At 38.2% G+C, this 21,013-nt stretch overlaps 1 protein-coding gene across 2 annotated transcripts in view; it reads left to right on the top strand.

The window, feature by feature from the left end:
* The window catches only part of cntnap2a (contactin associated protein 2a), a 413,013-nt gene that overhangs the window by 207,930 nt on the left and 184,070 nt on the right, over positions 1-21,013 (top strand). For both annotated transcript variants that reach the window (XM_082545890.1, XM_082545889.1), the window contains exons 4-9: positions 2,094-2,241; positions 8,995-9,047; positions 9,712-9,862; positions 10,463-10,647; positions 15,472-15,615; positions 16,977-17,238. In XM_082545890.1, coding sequence (XP_082402016.1) covers positions 2,094-2,241; positions 8,995-9,047; positions 9,712-9,862; positions 10,463-10,647; positions 15,472-15,615; positions 16,977-17,238 — 943 coding nt within the window. The remainder of the gene's footprint in view (positions 1-2,093; positions 2,242-8,994; positions 9,048-9,711; positions 9,863-10,462; positions 10,648-15,471; positions 15,616-16,976; positions 17,239-21,013) is intronic.

Genomic DNA, 21,013 nt, shown 5'->3' with positions numbered 1-21,013 from the left:
AAAGTTACCAGTGCTGTGCTGACTCAAAAACCTCCTCTGGTATTAACATCAGCACAAAAACTATGTGACAGGAGCTTCGTGTCATGGGTTTTCATGACCTAGCAGCTACTATCCATGTAATCTGTAGGTACTCCAGTCCTTTTTTTTCTATAGTGTGGAAGCTACTTTAAAAAGTACCGATATAAGCAGCAATTACACCTGGCAACTTCCACTTAATTGCTATGATTTAAAAGAAGAGAAAAAATGCTGTTTCCAGTCAACTTGCTTTAAAAAGCAAATTTAATGTAACTTTAAGGTTTGCATTGCTGAATCATCAGTTACCAGTCGTTGCACAAGTTAAACAGTATTGTCTTTCACATGATCAGAGTGGCTGCTTGATCTGTTGCCTAGCCACTGATGGATGTGTCCAAACTTCCTGTAGAACCACGACAATTTGTGGATTTGTGAGATTTTATGTCTTTGGGTGTAAAAGCCATAACTCTAGCTATGTCATGGTCAGGAGCATAACTATTAATGTGCTTGCTGTTTTTATTTATTTATTTACTTACTTATTTATTGGTGACATACATACAATACTACGCTGCAACCTTCTCTTTCAAAAGGCATACTTTATTTATTCCATAAAGGTTTATGGAATAAATAAAGATTAAATATGAAACTGAGAGGAATTCATTGATAAAAGAAGCACTGTCCACTCCTTCACAACAGTGGAAGTTCAGTAGCTCTGAGCTAAGTGTGAACTCTTGACCATTTCCTCCTTTTGCAGATAGCATATCTTCAGGGGTACATTCTTGGGTCACTGAAGAGTCAGCTGAAAGCAGGCTGTCTGTGCAAGTTATTTTTTTCCCATACACTCATGCTCTGCCCTGCCCACTCCATGTCTTATCTGAAATAACACATGGCTGTCTAGTGTCTTGCTCTCTTCTAGTTACCTGCTAGGCTATTAATGAGGCTTCTCCCCAGTGGTGTGTGCAAACTGTTCTGTGCATGTGTGTGTCGAAAGTAATGCATGGGGGAACGGGGTTGTGTTGTGTGTTTATTTCAGAGAGCAGAGCAGAATGCACAGAAGTGAAAATAGTTCAGGGACTGTGGTGAGGTGGATTAGTGGGCGGTTAGAGGTTCTCCCCGTCATGTATCAGGTCAAGTGAAGGAAGAGAAACTAAGTAGGAGGAAAGAAAACAAGAATGATGTAGTGAGAAGAGGAGATCATTTTAACGAGTGCCTCTTTTACTCATCCAGTGGGATTCTATAGTATTTGGTGAAGTGAATGCCATCCTTGTCTCATTTCTCTTTTCCATGTAAATACAATTTATTTTTTTTAGTGGGTGGTAAAGACTCCAGTCAGTCACATTTAAGTCAAAACAGCAAAGGGGGAATGCACTGTCAGGAGATGTACTTCAGTAGCCTGTCATTGAAATTTGACATCAAATATTTATGCTTACAGCAAAACATTGGAGAGCAGCTCATGCTGTCAAGCCATGATGTGTACAAAACAACCAGCACATGTTCAGTCATGGAACTGCAGCCACACTGGGGCTGTGCAGAGACACTTAAAATTGCAGATAAATACGACATTTTAATTAGGCATCACTGCAATCCTAGAAGTGTTAAATAGGCATTATTTGCTTTTCAAGATGCCTTTTTTTTTAATAAGATGAGTTTTTAGACAGTATACCAGCTGTGTGGAACAAAGGGCTAATATAGCAAAGAACTGTAAACCTCATCAGTTACAAGCCTCTATTACTTGTTGGGACACATAAATCAGTCTAGATATGAATTGATGTGAGCAGGGAGTTTCTTAATGCATACGCAGCTTAATACAATATGCAATTTACTCCTAACATTCCCTACGGTTAGACTGTCCTATGGTGGGCATATTAGATATGTAGACTCATAATTATTTTGTATGTTTTGTGAGTGAGCACCTTCAGGGTAGGATGTGGTGAGTGGAACAAATACTCTTGTTCTGAAGTCCTGAAGCTGCTTGTTTGTCTTCAGGCTTGTGGCGTTGATGTATTTAATTTGTGTGTGTTGTGTGTGTGTGTTTGTGTTTCTCTCTATGTCTGTGTGTATATGAATGATTATGTTCATAGGCTTTCTCTGGGAACTCCAACTCAGAGAGTGCAGTTCGCCATGAGCTCCAGCAGGGAATCGTGGCTCGCTTCCTTAGGCTCATCCCGTTAGAATGGAGCGAGGAGGGACGGATTGGTCTGCGAATAGAAGTTTACGGATGCTCCTACTGTGAGTGGAGATAAACACACACACACGCACACACAAAGACACACACAAACAGGTTTGGAGAACACCTGCAATGTCTCTTTTATATTTCTCTTACACACACGGCTAATCTAACACCTGTAACACCTTGAATCTTCACACATTATTAGACAGAACAATAATCAAAGGTGGAGGCATTCATTTGCATATTAATTGCTTTACAGTCACTTGGTTGGTCTGGAATCACAACACTCAGATACAACAGCCGTTTAAAGAAACCAGATAGATTCCACTCCTAAGTAAATATACTCCTAGTAGCCTCACAGGCTTTAAACATGTGCAGCCTAGCACTTAGCATTTCAAATTGTGGATCCATGTGGAGAACTTAATGATGGTTTGTCAGCTCCAATCAAGGCACAATGGAGCTATTTCTGCATGTGAATTAAACACAATCCCAGCATGAAAGCCTGCCACGATACATACATGCACAAATAAAATCAATTTGCAGCAATATGCAGAGCACGGCTGCAAACTCGCAAACATGTACAGATACACAAACACTCATACACTGTCTCTCGCTTTCTAACAAATGCATCATCCAGGGAACTGGCTCTCTTGCAGCCTCTTTGCCCTCATCCTATTAAAGGCTGCCAAATTGATTCTGATAACAATTTTCAATTAAGGCTCTGCATAAATTACGGTTATAAGTGACACACATACATCTTTCATTCGGGAGATGTGATTGCACTATGCGTGGATATGTTTGTGAGGGAGGGGGTGTGCGCGTGTGCGTTTGTGTGCGTGAATGCAAGGGCATGCGTTGTATTCCAGTCAGTCCTCGGTTCATTGATTATATTTTCCTTGTTTCATTTCCTTCCCATGTCAAAAGAAAAGCATGACAGTAATGATAAGGCCCACGAGATGTGCTGCACATACACTTAACACATACAGATGCACACATGCGTGCATAGGCACTCCTAGCATGAGCAACACAGCCATTCAGTTCATTTCAAGCTTATACACATTACTTCTCCCCACACATTTATAATCACACTTAGCTCATTTTGTTGGTATTGTCATTTCACTTTTCTCACACATCAATGGTGTCAGTGATCCTAACATGGAATTGCTGGGGCCTTGTTTTTACCTAAGACGATAAGAGATAATGTATTTTGAACAGATTTGGTGAAAGAGCTAGCTTTAAAACATAATAGAATTGGAACAATATCTGGATGCAGTTTTCCCAATTTGGAAAAAGTCATAGTATTCCAGTAACACTCAGCAAGATATATTTCTCAAATTTAGCAAAAGAAATGTAGGAACAATCAATAACTTACATAACATTGGGCATGCTGTCAAGCACCAGTGGTTCTGGAGTATTTGAGCAGGATGTGAAACATACCTTATGCAGCCTATACCCGCAAGCACTTTGAGAAAGAGGTTACCACTTTACTTTAGACAGCAGAAAAAGTTAAATTGGGCTTGATCCAAACTCACTGTTTCACATTGGCATTGGCAGTTCTCTGTGTGAGGGGCAGAGGCGAATGGTCAGACTGCTTTGAGCTGATAGGAAGGCAGCAGTATCTCAAATAACCAGTCATTACAGACGAGGTATGCAGAATAGCACCCCCAACATGTTGAACCATGAAGCAGACGGCTGCAGCATCAGAGGCCTACACAAAGAGCTACGAATAGGAGCTAAGAATAGGAAACTGATATTACCATTTGCACAGACTTATCAAAACTGGACAACAGGAGACCAACAGGTGGACCATTCAGATAGCAGGGTCAGAATTTAATATAAATAACATGAAAACATGGATCCATCCTGCTTTCTTTCAAGGCTCAGGCTGCTGTTGGTGGCACACTTTAGGGCTCTCGGTGCCAACTGAGTATCATACTTGAGTATCACTGCTGACCATGTCCATCCTTTATGACTACAGTGCACCCATCTTCTGATGCTTGCTTCCAAAGCATATCTCAAAACTCAAATAATCTCAAACTGGTTTCTTAAACATGACAATGAGTGCCTCCAATCTCTCTACCCTTGAAATTTTGAAGTTAAAGGCAGAGACCAGGTGTGAGATCCCTTGCAGTTAGTTGCTGTCTTTCAGCTTTGCTTAATTGAGAAAGCAATAAAATAAAAACAAGAATAAAGCACCAACAAGACAGTCTGGAGTCATTTTTGACTGAACAGCATTGAAGTGCAGCCCAAACCAGACAGGGAAAATTTACAATTTATAAATGTATAAATGAACAAAAACATAGTTACTTCATTTCATTAGCAACCAACTTTAAACCTTGAGCAGCATACTTTTAAGGCTGGAAGCAAGTAACAAAATAATACATAGCGTATTAGCTTTTTTAAAAGGTAGTGCACATGTTTCTCTCTGAAAACAGCATGGCAGCTCAAATACACGAGGGGAGGCTTAAAAATATGTTTATATATTTATGGAATAAGGGTGAACTCTTCTATTAGAAGTTGGACGTGAGGAGAGTTCTTATAACATTTCCTTCTCTCATGTCAAATAAATAAACACTTATAGTGCCAACTACTACGCATGTAGTTGGCATAAATTAAGACACGTTTTTCTGTGTTAAATTTGGTGCAATTTGCAGTAAATTGCCGGCTGAACCTGATTGATTCAGGTTTGTGTGTTTGCATCATTGTTTGGTGAAGCAGAGAATTTGCGCACATCAACACAATCTCTATGCATTTGTAAATAAGATGGAAATTAATTTCAAACCTTTGCCAATATGTTTGAGAGTTAAGGCACTCAATCCAGCCGAGTTGGGCCAAGGAAGGTTGCCTCCCACCAGATGCCTTCAGACCAAAAGCGGTCACCCAAAGACGGGTGCTGATTGGTAAACCTCTGAGGACCAGTTGTTCACAGCAACTACTTGCAATTGATCCCACACAGGGGAAAAAATCAATGGGGTCACTTCCAAACCACCAGTTTTTCTTGGTCACATATAGACTTTACGGTCTTATTTTTATTTCTAATCTGATTGAGGTTTTCACTAAATAGCACTAAAATAAAAAAGAAGACGAGGAAGGAAAACAAAAAATAAAAAACGAAACAAAAAAAAGAAACCTACTTGCTTGTCTCAAGGCCCAACTAAGCTCAGAGAGTTTGTGTTTCTGACAGATATGAATGTTGTCCACCACTCAGTGACATCTGTTTTGAGATGTATAATAAATGCAAAATAAGGAAGACACATGCTTAAAACTCAAGTATCAGCAGAAACACAGAAAGAGGGAAACACAACTACAACTACACATACACACACACTCCCTCTGGTCAGGTGCATCATCTTTCAGAGTTGTCTGTCATCTTTGTTTTGAAGCCTGCAGTGGTTCCTCATGATTATGCTGTCACTGCTTCTTTCTTCAGCATTCAGTCAGAAAATGAGAACTCATACATTTGTCTGTTCATCTAGCCATCCTTCACTCCCTGACTCTGCAGTTCCCCTAGAATCAGCTTCTTGTAAATGTTTTTCCCGCTTCCCAGCCGGAAGATGAAAGACGGGAGAAGTACAGTGTTGGGCAATGGCAGAGGAAAGAGGATGAAAACAGAAAGCACAAAAGAGAAGTAGTGGGAGGAAAAAGAGGCAGATAAATATAGATGTTATGTTTCCAGCATAATCACCAAATATGTTGGTTGTAGATGATAATTCTGGGTTCTGAAAATGTATGATAATTAAATGCAATGCCATATTATGACTCATCTAGGACTATGCAATAAAAGGCAGTATCTGTATGCATGTGTGTGGATGTGGTTGTGCCAGAGGTGCAAGCTGCAAAGGAGTCATGATTCACCGTGCTGTGGAATTTACATGCTCATTTCCATTTTGATTAACATAGGATCAACAGCAAATCAATTACTTCATAGATGAGTCGGTAAATAGTAGAAGCAATATGTGAGAGAAAGGGGAATCAGACAGAAACAGAGAGTACAAATTTAATTTTCCATACAAATGCAATCTCTTTCACAGCTGACTTCAACCCGTGGCTTTTTTTTTATGCCAAAGACCAAATCTGTTGTCAGTATGATGTATCGCCATCATAATCTGTCAAGGCTAAGAAATGTACTTATGGAGATTTTCTTCTGAATAGTATCTAATTCTAGAATAAGCATCAGCTTAAACAGCATCATTCTGGCTCTCGGGCTCAATATTACATTAGAGTAAGCATGGGAACCGCATGTATGGTGTTGCAAATAAAACTTGCTTTCATGACAGATAAACAGTCTGAAACAATTATCTTTATTTGACCAAAGGAGAAAGTTACATCTCAAGTATTGTTTTCAAACCAACACAGATATGTGATTTAAAATGTGAATTAGTTTTCAGTGTTATGAAAGGGAAGTCAGTTTGTGTTTACCAGGAGAGAAAATTTCACATAGTCCAGAGTGCCACTAGAAACCATTGTCTCTGGCTCCTCCCAGCAACACCTGAAACAAGTTTCTACTAACTCGAATGGATACATTAGATCAAGAAACATTTTATACTATCAAGGTGAGGCTTGTGGTCCCTAGTTTGATTTATAGTTACTCTGATTCATCACAATAGCTTCACATTTAAAACTATATTTTAATCTGTTAGAATGGGTTAAATGTTTTGCAAAAACAATAAATAGGATAAAAAAAAAATAGTACTTTACGTAGGATTAAATTAAAATCTCTCTCCGCCCACAAACTCCACCTACACAGTCAGGAGTTGAGCAACCAGACTTGGCACACAGGTACATCTTAGATCCCTTTAAGGTTCTTATCTATAGAACCATATGTTATGACATCATCATTTTGCCTAGCAGCCACCTACCAATGAGTGATAATAACCCATATTTAACATCTATGCACTCATAATACCCATCATATAATTTGAATTTCACAACATTAATGGTTAATTTATATCAGCAAAACTCATGCATGGTATATTATAATGTGATCATGTTCCCTGGCAACCATTTAACAATGGGCAAGGATGCACCTTTGCACCTGTAAAACCTTAGAAAAGCATTGTATCATTTTAGTTTTGCAAGATTTTGTAGCACAGAGAACATGAATTATGCACATCTATTATTTCATCAAAATGTTGTAAAGCAACCACCTACCAGCAGCTAAAATGACTAATTTACACTGTTTACTCACCTGTATAATTTTAATTTCATGACAGTAACATCGCATTTATATCCACAAAACTTTAATTAAGCATGCTATATTATGATCATTGTGATTATGTCATGTTGACTAACAACAACCTGACCATTAAAATCAAAAACCAAACATTACTGTAGCAGGATATTTACAAGTTAATTAAATATATGCGTTCAGGCCACTGACAATTAGTTTTAGAGAACTGAAGCTAGTATTTAAGCAGTTGAAAAATGCATTATGTAGTTATAGTTTAACATTTCAATGTCAAACTTCATTTTGTAGTTTAAAATGTCAGAGACTTTTTTTTGCATTAGCATAATTATAAGCAACCATAAAACATTTGTATTTGCATTTTTTGTGTGTGCGCCCATGCATGCGTTTAATTTTTATTTATTTGATTATTTTATCCACGTTGATCCATATCCATATATGGCGACATACAAAACTGTTGGACGCTGAGATACCACCAATGCCTGTACCATAAATGTGACAGAACAAAAATCAAAGTGAAATGACTGAAGAAAGATTGGAAACTAAAGACAGAACCAAAATAAATAACAAGTAGAGCAGAGTGGAGAGTAATGGAGAAAGATGAAATTGGAAAGAGTGGGGTGAGGGTGAAGCAGCAAAAAATACTGAAAGCGAGACAGCATTTGAGAAGTTGGAACAAAGGGAACAGATGTAAGTTCCCTCTACCTCCCCTCAACTATTTATCAGGAAAGGCATCCTCAGTATATTTGTGTATTTCTGTGTTTTATATAAGTAAAAACCCAAGAAATCATATAAGATTGAGGGGCAGTGTGACTGTGCATCATTATCCCTGTATCTCTTTCCCTAGCTATGTTATCCCATCATTTCCTGTGCTCTCTTCTCTAAATTCTCCAACCAATCTTGCCACATATGTGTTCTCCACTAACCACTCGAACACTTGTCATGATGATAGTAAGACTGAAGAGATGCCTCAAGCACTGCTCTTTATTACTGAGCTCAAGGTCTGAAAATCATCCTCATGCCACTGCTTGTCTCTTTTTTGAGCTCCTTCACTTATACGTATAGTATATACACATAGCATTTCTTTGTACTTTAACTTTGTTTAACATGACACACATGGCTTGAGTTCTCCTCGATTAACCTCGGCTTACACTGAATCTGGGATAAGTTGGAGCTCCCAGCTCAGTCTGCATGCAGGTGTATCTGTGTGGCAGTTTTTAAATGTGTAAAAAAGGCATATCATTTTTTTTAATTATTGCAATTATTTTTAATCTTAACGTATAGCATTAAAAAGGAAACATGATTAATAGCAAGTGTGCCAGTAAACAAAAAATGTGTGTCAATTAGCCAACGTGTTCTTCCTACTGTGACATATAAAAAATTTTCCTTTGAAAAAGGCAATTTGTGGTATGTAAAGCCAGAAATTGAGCTGGCAATATAATATCTAATTTAATTTGCCCTTTTACACATTCATCTATTATTAGCGCATCTGTTCTTTTAAATATTACTGTCAGGTTTGAATTTAATGTATCTGAATGTTTGTGTTTTGTGTTTGTTTAAATAATAATATCTCTCTCTCTCTCTCTCTCTCTCTCTCTCTCTCTCTCTCTCTCTCTTCCTCCTTTAGGGGCAGACATCATCAATTTTGATGGGCAGGGTGTGATCTCATATCGTTTTAAGGTACCCAAATTTCAACTTCAGTAGTCGAATATTTAAAATTGGATATTCAAAATTATTGGATTGGAATTGGATATTCAATTTTGAATAAACTGGAATATAAAAAGCAATATTGACTCGGTCATTGTAGAACATGGAGACTAGATCCTGTAATGAATTCTAGTAGAGGGTATTGGTTATATTGATCATTCCTTTGCTAGTCACACAAACTTATGGCAGTCCTTTAATAAACATTGGAAAACATATTTAACAGAGAGTTTCAGTATTTTGTTCGTCATTGTGTTTTATCAAGACTTGGGATCCTATACGTGTTTAAAACTATTGCCCTTAAATAGAAGTCTTGGAGTCTGGAGTCTTGTTAGTTGGTACACAGCATATACCTGCATATTATATAGGCTAGATCATAAAATAAAAACTTAGAATGAAAAAATTCAAATGTATCACGATAAACTGGCATTTTTTATGAGAGCTATATATAAATAAATGGATGTAGATTTTGAACACTGGGTAGTGAAAATTGTCTTGTTTTGTTACCAAGTATAAAAGTTTCTAAAGTGAAAAGTTGTTGTTGTTGTTTTTTTACATAATGTTTCATTTTAATCTAATCAGAAATTAGTTACCAGTGTTGCAAACAATCACACAAAGTCATTGGTGTTTGCTAACACAGGTGAAGAAGATGAAGATCATTAAGGACGTGATCGCACTGAGGTTTAAGACGTCAGAAAGTGAGGGTGTGATTCTCCATGGGGAAGGCCAGCAGGGAGACTATATCACACTGGAACTCCGTAAAGCCAGGCTGCTGCTGCAGATAAACCTGGGTGGGTAACAAATAAATGCCACAGAGTTAGAAAAAGCAACTTTCTCTTGATGGTGATCCTTCTCCAACAGTGTTTAGGATTTAGGTCTTTACGGTATCAGCCTCAGACATGTCTTGCTTTACAGTGATGTTTAAACATGTGAGGATGTTTTGAAACCTCCATCAATGTGTGTCTAGCTGGGAAATAATGGAAATGAATTGGGATACAAAAAATAACACTTTGCTGTGCTTTGATGGGATCAATGGATATACTGATGGAGGTTTGCTGAAATTATATTAGTCAAGGGAAAAGTTAAGATTCTAACACACAATTTCCCCCTCTTCATGAAGGAAACAAAAGCCCATACCATCCATATGTCTGTGAATCATGATTCACTGTTAACCAGAAGTGTGTCTGACACACCAAGGATGTCTTACTGCAGGCATCCTTTAAAGTTAGAGTTTAAAATTAAATGAAATCAGTAAAAAAAAAGTTGTGTTTGCTTGTGTGTGACATATTTGTTTTATTTTTACAGCACCTGGTCACACCATTTGTTGTATTTACAAATTCAGCCGCCGTTCTCATGGCTCCATTTTAAGGCTTATGCTGTGTTTATTACAGGCAGTAATCAGTATGGCTCGATCCTGGGTCATACCTCTGTGACCACAGGGAGCCTCTTGGATGACAATCACTGGCACTCAGTAGTGATTGAACGCTACCGTCGCAATGTGAACTTCACCTTGGACAGACACACTCAGCACTTCAGGACTAATGGAGAGTTTGACCACCTCGATTTGGACTATGAAGTAAGTCGAGATGAAGCCAATAAACATAATAACACAAACAATAAGGAAATATGAGAAAGTTGAAAAGTTCAAGATTTTCTGCCACTGCCATGATAAATATGAATAACTATATGACATTTGAATTTGACTGATAGTGCTTTTGAGGTTGTGTCCAAGCAGCCATAAACTGCTCCCAAAGCTCCTTAGAAGTCCCAGTCAGATCACTTGAAGATGTGCATTTGTAATGCATGCTTTATCTCCTTCTGTCTGTCCATAGGGTTGGCTTGCAAACCTAATAGTTAAGAGAAAGAAAGAAAAAAACGCCAAATGATTCAACAGCATAACATTGATAGGTAGTCTTGGTATTGAAGCAACTTATGATGGTGACATAATGTCAGCCAAGACCAGCTGCCTATTATACGGATGACTGGCTACCAGGCAAAGAAGAAACAGACGTGTTCTTAGTTCTTCAGCTATATGGTTGTTAATTGTAACCGTGCAACATCTGTTAGAGATCCTGCTCATCCAGCAAATAGTCACTGCACTGTGTAGGACCAAACTGTGCACTTGGTTTGGCTAATTATTTACAAAAAATTTTTTAAAGTTAAGTATTTAATTAAATAAGTTTAGCTCTATTTATTAATTAGGATCAAACTTTATGTGCTACAAAGTCAGAAGGTGTGCAAATGCAGTTCTTATGCCGTCCTGGAAATATCCAGGATATATCACATTGTACTGTACAATGTTGGGGACTTTGCCAAAATCCCCCAAAAGGTTAAGTCAAAATCTATCAGACTCAATAATTGTCCAGTTTGAATGCTGCCATTAGTGCAGTCTTAATGTTTGTAGGTAGACTATAAATACCAAGCTGAATCTCTACTTGTAAAATAATGTCTTATCTTTATTTTCCCATTCACGTCTAATACACCCAACTGACTTGAATTGACTGCATGAAGTACCTTGCAGTGTTTCATTCATTAACACTTATGCCAGTGTGTATTTGGATTTTGGAGCTTAATGATTCTGGTTTAGGTGACATTTTGCAGAGAATGCCGCAATGTGAGCAGTTGTAAGCATGAAGTTGCATTTGTCTGTGTTTGCTTCCTTTCTTCACTTGCTGCCTTATGCCCTTGTGCTGTTTTCTAATTTGCAGCTGCATTTAAACTGCTCATCACAAGTGATCAGTACAGTAAAATAAAGCCACACAGGAAATTAGATATTGGTTTTACACTCAGCTATCATGCTACTCGATAAAATTGGCATAATGAACATCAGCTAATGAAATGCATCTCGCTCAGCTAATAATACCTATAACAGGAAACTGATTATGGGATACATACAAGTAAGAAATTTGTTTGTAATGTGAGAGTGCACATGCACGTGTGCAATTTTGAATACACACAAGGTTTTCAGGATGTGTATGTCTGTGTGTTTGTGTTTTTATTGATGTGGTTGTGTGTAAGTGTTTGACCTTTGCTAGGTATTGCTGATATGCCTGATCTATTCCACTGTTAAGTAGGATGCTGAGAAATGGGGCAGGACAAACCACAGTCCAATTAAAACTGAAGCTGTTGAATTAAGGGATCTGGAGGGAAATCTATACAACAAGGGTGTACCAGGAGGCTTTGTGTGCATGTGTGTGGTGTGTCTGTGGTGAACCTTAAATAGATTCTACCAATGTCATTGCCTGACTAAGTCTATCTACAGTTTGTGACCAGCTTTTAGTCAAGTGTACTACTGTACTCAGTACATTTAGTCTGCACACTCTATTTTGTGTGCATCTTTGTTTGTGTGTATGTGCGTCCTCTGCTCCCATTTAGGGCTGTAGACTAAATATCCGGGTGCATTTGTGTCTACCCTTGGCAGTAATTACTAAGGCTATTGGAGCGTCACCACAGATGCACACACAGCACAAGCAACAACACACATGCACACAAAAAGACAGACAGACACATCGACTGGTAATTGCACACTGCCCTCCATCATTTTGGCTTCCTTCAGGGCTCAGAGTTGTGTGTAAAATGGAAAAAAAAACGAACACATGTATAACTGTAGAACAAATATGAAACCCAGTTTACATTTTATCAGTCCTCTGTTCTTCAGTGCTTCCCATCAGGTGCCAGTTTATTAGCCCTCATCTTCACACCTGAATGCTCCTCTCAGCACATCTGTTCTCCCAAAAAGACCATGTTTCTCCTTTAATGCACAATATATATAATGTGCAGTGTTTCTTTACTCATAAAAAGTAATGTATTACACATTGCTCATTACTTTTCTTTAAAGTAATGCAGTACATTGCTTAATTTGTTACTTTCTCTCAGTTCCACAAATCCACAAATCATTACAAATCCCTATCCTAATTAGGCCAGACACACAATCTTTCTTTTAGTATTTAGAAATGCAAAGCCAACGACACAAAAATAAGATGAAAAAGAGCCTAAAAAGACTTCAAGGCCATGGTGATTGTACCTTAAGAACAGGTAGAAATGGAGGCCGCAAGCCTGACTGCTTATTACTGCTTTGGTTATATGTTGAAGTTCAGGGTCTGGCTGCTGGGCTGGTGTCAGTATTCACTCAGCTTTATAATCACTCTGGGGTTTTAGCTAGCTTTGTGTTAGCATGCTGTCTAGCAGACGTTTACAAAGAGCCAAAGTTCTGTTAGCAGCATAAAGCAATTGTTGTTGTCCTGGATACAGACTACATCTCAGCTCATTGCATCCTTGTGTGCAATAAAAATAAAGTCCATATCTGCCCTCTACCATCCATTTTCCTCCTCCCGCACAAAGACAAAATTAGCTGATTGTAGCGGAAGTGCGGAGGAAGAAAACCTTTTCTTTCATATTAGTGAGTCTTGTTTTTCTGTTTGCCTAATATAGATAACTAAAGAACCTTCATAACACAAGTAACAACATTACTCTTCTTATATTGCGCTTTCCTATTCTATAAGAGCACCCTACACACCTGGTGTTTAAAAGAGGACCTGCAATATTTACACAACATAGTGTCACCAAATTTTCAAAAGTCATATTAGATAGAGAAGCTATGAGTCTCTCAAACAATGATTGTATCTTTATTTTTATTTATTTTTTGTCATTGTAAAAAAGTTATTTATCTATTAATGGTACCATGAATGGAAAAACTAAAATATTTTTATACACTCTTTTTTTTCCCTATTCAGGCTCTCTACTAAAATAATGGCTCCTACATTCAAGTGCTTCCACTTTAATTTGAGCTTTATAGTAGGTCAATAATAAGTCAATAATAATGGTGGGCATGTGGTGGGGGAAGCTGAACGGCCAGATTAATTGGACACATACTATACAGATGAAGTCACAGTAATTATTTTATGTCTGTGTGAATATTGAGTGAAAAATGTGTTACAGTAAATGACTGCCAAAGTCGTTTACCCACAGGCATCATTGGACATATTGTATCATCCCTTGTGATGCTCTCTCAGGCCTATACTGAAGTCACCTTTGTTTTTGTTTGTTTATTTATCTTTTTTGCCTGTGGGGTCTCTTTGTATTTTGTCTGACTTTCAGCAAGCGGACTGCTGCTTCATCAGATTGAGATCTTGGGATGTTTCCAGGATTTTCTAAATGGGGTGAGACAGGAGGGACTGACAATAAAACAGAGGAGACCACAGGAAATCACAATATTTAATCAGAAATAAAATTAGTGTAGAAAATTCACACTTAAAAAAATTAGGCATGATTTTAAGGCTCGTGTGCTGCCCTGTGTTCAACCACGCATTTATTATATGAAATGTGGAGCTGCACAAGTTTTAGACATAATTTTTGGTTGAATAATTGTTTTTCAAATTAGGAAAAAAATATTTAGATTGCCTGCTTAAGTAACAATTATTGTATGAGTGCACAAGTTGTATAGTCAAGAGGTGTGCCATCTCATAGCTCCATTCTAGAAACATCCCAGCACTCAAAATGGGAGTTTTTACACCGTGCAGATGATTTTCCGATCTGCTTGTTTGCCTTTTTCTGTTATTTCCTTAAGACAAAAAACACCCTGAAAATCAACTACCTTTGATATCTTTCTGATAAACATTTACTATCACCATTTTTCCACTTCTGTGGTCACTTGATTATATACTGAGTCAATCTAAAGGTCAAAGCTCAACTCTTAATTAACTCTGAGCCATGTGTGAGCTCTTCTGTGCATGAACTAACACTGAAATGACAACCGACTGCCTTAGAAACTTTTAGTAACCAAGTGTCAAGCCAATTACTTTTGAGCCCCAGCAATTTAAAGGACCGTATCTAACAGTCTAAGTTTTTGCAATATTGATGTAACCTCAAAGTGCAGCTATGGCTTGGCACTTTAACGTAGTATTCATTATTTTCCTTCAAATCAAATATGCTTAGTCACAAAGCATGACGAACAAAAAAGCATGTAACTGCCCAAATATAGTACTGGAATTTATACTGTCTTCTATATCTATCAGTGACTATCCTGACATTTTACGAACTAAACTGACTGATTTTTACAACATGAAAGTTTGTGTGAATGCTTTATGCCCCGCAGGTAAAACTGTTTGATTTAAACAAATTACTAGCACCAACCTAACCCATAAAATGTACATATTGAACATCAGATAATGAAATGCAAAGAGTTCAGGCAATAATACCTAAAACAGGAAATTGATTGTCCAATCCATCGAGGTAAGAAATTTGTTTGCAATGGGAATGTGCACACTTGTAAATCCATAAAAAGCAACCGGGAGGAGAAGCCTGAAAAGCTTATTAAAGAAAAATTAAAGGAATTCTTGCCATGCGTTTTTTTTCTCACTCTCTATCTCTTTTTAACTCTTTGCACTATGTCTCTCTGTAGTTGAGTTTTGGCGGGATGCCATACAGTGGAAAGCCAGTGGGAATAGGAAGGAAAAACTTTAAAGGCTGCATGGAGAGCATCAACTACAATGGAGACAACATTACAGACCTGGCCCGCCGAAAGAAGCTCGACACCTCCAGCTTTGTAAGGAAAATGTGCAAAATATATGTCTAAACGTTTTGGAATAGCGCTTATAAAGGCAGCTGCCTGTTGAACATGCTCATTATTGTCACACTAACTCCATACTTGACCCGACTGTGGGGGCAGATTATTCAATGAACAGATTCATAATTAATCAGATACTACTGACCTGTCAGTGGCCCCTCCATGTGTGTCCTTGCTGTCTTTGCAAGTGTTGTTATCATGACTGCAATTTTACCATAACTTACAGTGGAAAGACAGGTTTTCACTGCATTGACTATTCAACAGTTTATTTTCAACATATCTCGATGGCACAAGATGCAGATTAAAGGCCTTGTTTCTTTTCATGAAATGCACCCTACTTTTTCAGACTGCAGGATGCACCTTCAGCACATTAACTGCCCTGCAGTCCTAAAAATTAGCTTCTGAAAAATCTGAGCCCTTTCTCAGGGGACGGCCAGTGTATCTGCTTTGATCCCTGTTGGACTGATTGAACAAATGGTGGGACTAATCAAGTTCATTCAAACCACACCTGTAATTCTCTCTGATGACTTCACACAGCCATTTATTTCTAATCAAAACAGATCTGCTCTTAGATTTTACACACACACACACACACACACACACACACACACACACACACACACACACAATCAGGAATCATCTATAGTTGGAAAGGCAGCTCAATGCTGTGTGCTTGCTAATGACTAGATTAAGAGCACAAGGTTGGAGAAATTCAATGATAATTAGTGCCTAAATACCACAATAGTGTTTGTTTTTCTGCAGCACATAAAATTCACCCAGGTTACTGTTTAACCCTGTTTCTCAGCACAGCAGTGCATTAGTTACTACTATTGCTCACAGCAGGGAGGATCTCCTGGTCAGCTGGATTCTAGTTTATATGTTCTGCTTTTTTCTGATAGATGGGTTTTCTTCAAGTGTTCCCACTTCTCCCAATAATTCAGAGACTTGCATATTAACTTAATTGGTGAATCTAAATTATACATAGTTGCTGATGTTAAATAAAGGTCGATAAAATTTTAGATAAAGTGATTAATAAGATGAAAATAGTTACATTTCAAAGACAGGTAGAGCTAGAAGAAAAAGATGAGTGTGTTCAAGCTTCATCAGTCTTTCAATCTCGCTTCAGTCACTAACATGTGAAAGTAATCACGCAGAAGTGAGATTAAAAGCAACAAAAGGGTGGTGAAGTACAAGATTTCCTTAAGTGTTTGAGGCATTTATTTCACAGGCAAGCCCCCTTAAAGGCATTAGCTCTGTTTTTGACTTCTCTGTTTAAAAACTAATTAATCTCCCGTTGTCCATCTTTGTTCTTTCTTTTTTCTAATTCTGTATGCTAACAGCGAAACCTGTCCTTCACCTGTGCGGAGACCCACACCTTCCCAGTCTTTTTCAACGCCACCAGTTTCCTGCAGTTGCCTGGTCGAGCCAATCATAACACGGTATCCGTGGGCTTCCAGTTTCGTACGTGGAACCCTCATGGCCTCCTCCTATTCAGCAATCTTGATGATGGCACTCTGGAGATCTCGCTTGAGGACGGCAAGGTTGCAGTTCACATCAATGTGACGAAAGCGGCCAAAAGCTACCGAGTAGATTTATCATCAGGTGGGTTTGCCTACATAAAAACATATCACATGTACGCTTACATTATATTTGCTATTGAACTATATGGAAAAACATTCATGTAGGAAACTCCTTCTAGGAAAAAGACTTGCCACTCAACGGCCGCATTGGTTATGCTTCTTGGGCAGTGTTTTTTTCTTTCAATGGACAGTAAATGAAAACTCTATAGAACCAATAATCAAGCCTGATTGCAACAAAATAAGTTTTAATAAGGTTTAAAGGTTTTTTTTTCTCTACAGCATACTAAAACAAAAATGTAATATGATGAGTAGATATACCTACCAACTCACAGCTGAGGTGGCTCATGTGTTTCCCACATCAGCTGTTGTTTTGCTCTTTGGGGACAGGAGCATGTGAGCGGTGTGCTATGAAGGCAAGGCAAGGCAAGGCAAGTTTATTTGTATAGCACAATTCAACAACAAGGTGATTCAAAGTGCTTTACAGAGACATTAGAAACAAGAACAAATAAAAAGCATGATTTAAAATTAAATAAAACAAGCAAATAAACTAACTAACTAATTAACAAACAAACAAACAAACAAACAAACAAACAAACAAACAAACAAACAACAGTATATAAAATCAAAACAGATAAAATCAGAACAGTAGATAAAATCAGTAGTTAAATGTAAGTTTTGAAATTTAAGCTTAAAGTGTGGATTTGGTGCTTTATTCAAATGCAGCTGAGAACAGGTGAGTCTTCAACCTGGATTTAAATAAACTGAGTGTTTCAGCTGATCTGAGGCTTTCTGGGAATTTGTTCCAGATATAAGGAGCATAAAAGCTGAATGCAGCTTCTCCGTGTCTGGTTCTGACTCTGGGAACTGATAAAAGACCGGATCCAGATGACCTGAGAGATCTGGATGGTTCATACTGGGTCAGGAGGTCATTGATGTATTTTGGTCCTAAACCATTCAGAGCTTTATAGGCCAGCATCAGAACTTTAAAGTCTATCCTCTGACGGACAGGCAGCCAGTGTAAGGACCTCAGAGCTGGACTGATGTGGTCCACTTTTTTGGTCTTAGTGAGGACTCGAGCAGCAGAGTTCTGAATGAGCTGTAGTTGTCTGACTGATTTTTTTAGGTAGACCTGTAAAGATGCTGTTACAGTAATCAAGCCTACTAAAAATGAATGCATGGACTAGTTTTTCCAGGTCCTGTTGAGACATCAGATCTTTTATCCTTGATATATTCTTGAGGTGATAGTAAGCTGACTTTGTTATTGTCTTAATGTGTTTTTCTAAGTTTAGGTCTGCATCCATCACTACACCCAAATTTCTCGCCTGGTTTGTGGTTTTTAGATGTATAGATTGAAGTTCTCTGGTGACCTGTAATCGTTTTTCTTTGGCGCCAAAGACTATTACCTCAGTTTTGTTTTTGTTTAGCTGGAGAAAATTGTGGCACAACCAGTCATTGATTTCCTCAATGCATTTACCAAGAGCCTGTACAGGGCCTCGGTCTCCTGGTGACATTGTGATATATATTTGTGTGTCATCTGCATAGCTGTGATAGTTTATTTTGTTGTTGTTTATAATCTGTGCCAGTGGGAGCATGTAGATGTTAAACAGAAGGGGTCCCAAGATGGAACCAAGATGGAACCTTGGGGAACTCCACATGTGATACTTGTCTGCTCAGATGTGAAGTTACCTATTGATACAAAGTATTTCCTGTTTTCTACGTATGTTTTGAACCAGTTTAGTACAGTTCCTGAAAGACCTGTCCAGTTCTCCAGTCGTTTGAGTAATATGTTGTGGTCAACTGTATCAAATGCTGCACTGAGATCCAGTAAAACTAGGACTGACATTTTTCCACTGTCTGTATTCAGACATATGTCATTAAACACTTTGGTCAGAGCGGTTTCAGTGCTGTGGTTCTGTCTAAAACCTGACTGGAAGGCATCGTAGCAATTATTCTGTTTTAAGAAGTAACTGAGCTGTTGAGAAACTGCTTTTTCAATGATCTTACTTAAAAACGGGAGATTTGAGATCGGCCTGTAGTTGTTCATTTGTGTCTTGTCAAGATTGTCCTTTTTCAGTATAGGTTTGACTACAGCAGTTTTTAGTGATTCTGGAAACACACCTGATAATAAAGAAAAGTTGACGATCTGTAACAGGTCTGACTCTAAAGTGTTTGAGACCTTTTTGAAAAAACTTGTTGGCAGGACATCTAAACAGCAGGAGGAGGAGTTCAGTTGACCTAAGATGTCCTCCAGGTCTTTGCTGTTAATAGGTTGAAACTGTTTCATGGTGTTTAAACAGTTTTTTGGTGGACACAGTACATATCCTGGATCTGCTGTTGATGTACCAATTGCTTGTCTAATTTTTTGGATTTTTTCAGTGAAGAATTTGGCAAAGTCATTGCAGGCCATGGTCGAATGAAGTTCAGCTGCCACTGACACAGGGGGGGTTGTTAGCCTGTCAACTGTAGAAAATAAGACCCGAGCATTATGGCTGTTTTTAGTGATGATGTCAGAGAAGTAGGACCTCCTTGCATTCCTCAGTTGTAAATTATAATTGTGAAGTTTCTCTTTATAAATGTCATAATGAACCTGGAGGTTTGTTTTTCTCCATCTGCGCTCAGCTTTCCTACACTCTCTTTTTTCATTTTTCACCAGTGTGGAGTTTCTCCATGGAGACTTTTTCCTTCCAGAGATAACCTTCACCTTAATGGGAGCAATAGTGTCCATTACATTTAACATGTTAGCATTGAAGCTATTGACGAGCTCATTGACTGACCCTCTGGACAGGTCAGGTGTTAATGGGAAGACCTGGTTAAAAATTGCACTACTGTGTTCAGTGAAGATAAAACTGAAGCAAAAATTGATTCTTGAAATTTAATGTGCACGCTGCATGATTAATTGAATTCTGAACAGAAGTGAATCTGACTTTTTGTTCCATATTGGGAGCATTCAAACCAGCCCTAACATGAAGACAGTCCATGACAGACAGGTGTTTCGTAATTCCATTTCAGTATTTGATCTCTTGTTTTTTTGACAATTGCTTTGTGTGGTTTTAAACCCAACACTAACAGGCGAACCGGTGAGGACAGCAGTGGAACTGTTGTCTTTGTATTTTCTGTCATATAATCTACCAAAAGCACATGTTTGATTCAGTGAGATGTAAGTGCAGCTAATCCTCATTAGCCAAAAAGTTCAGGCTTTTTCTTGTTCTAAGCACTCTGTTTTGAACTGCTTATTACTATTGTTCTTGGCTCTGTGTGATATCGGTTGACTTGGGACATGGGAGGTTACTAAAATGGCTTAGTTTGAGACAGGGGATGAACTGGGGCGGGGGGGGGGGGGGGGGTGTCGCATCAAGTTCCACTACAAGGTAATTAAGCGTGAGTTTGAAATGCTAATTTTCAAAGCCGCTCTTGTCGATTCCAAGAATAAAAATAATGAGCTGAAAATAAGAAAACTTGGTGCCCATTAAACTGATGCACATAAAGCTGGAAGTTATTATTAAGGTAGAAACAAAATAAGGTTCAAAATAATTTTAGCCATGATGCTATCATCTGTGGCTCTTTTTATTCCATTTATTTCATTCCCTTCCTACAACCTTTCTTGCCCCTCACCCCTTCCTCCCATACTCTTATTTCTTCCTTCCCCTTCTTTCTTTCTCCCTCTGTAGACACACTCATTTATTCTGTCCACTGCTGCTTTAATAGGCCATTATGCCCAGGGGTAGGGATTATTACAGAGTTACCCTCTAGGCTAATTGGGATTGAGCCTGCGATTACATCAGTATTACCAGAGTACA

Source organism: Aulonocara stuartgranti (genome assembly GCF_965226115.1).
Source record: "Aulonocara stuartgranti genome assembly, chromosome: 9".
Lineage (NCBI taxonomy): Eukaryota > Metazoa > Chordata > Actinopteri > Cichliformes > Cichlidae > Aulonocara > Aulonocara stuartgranti.
This window is presented reverse-complemented; position numbering and strand designations above follow the sequence as displayed.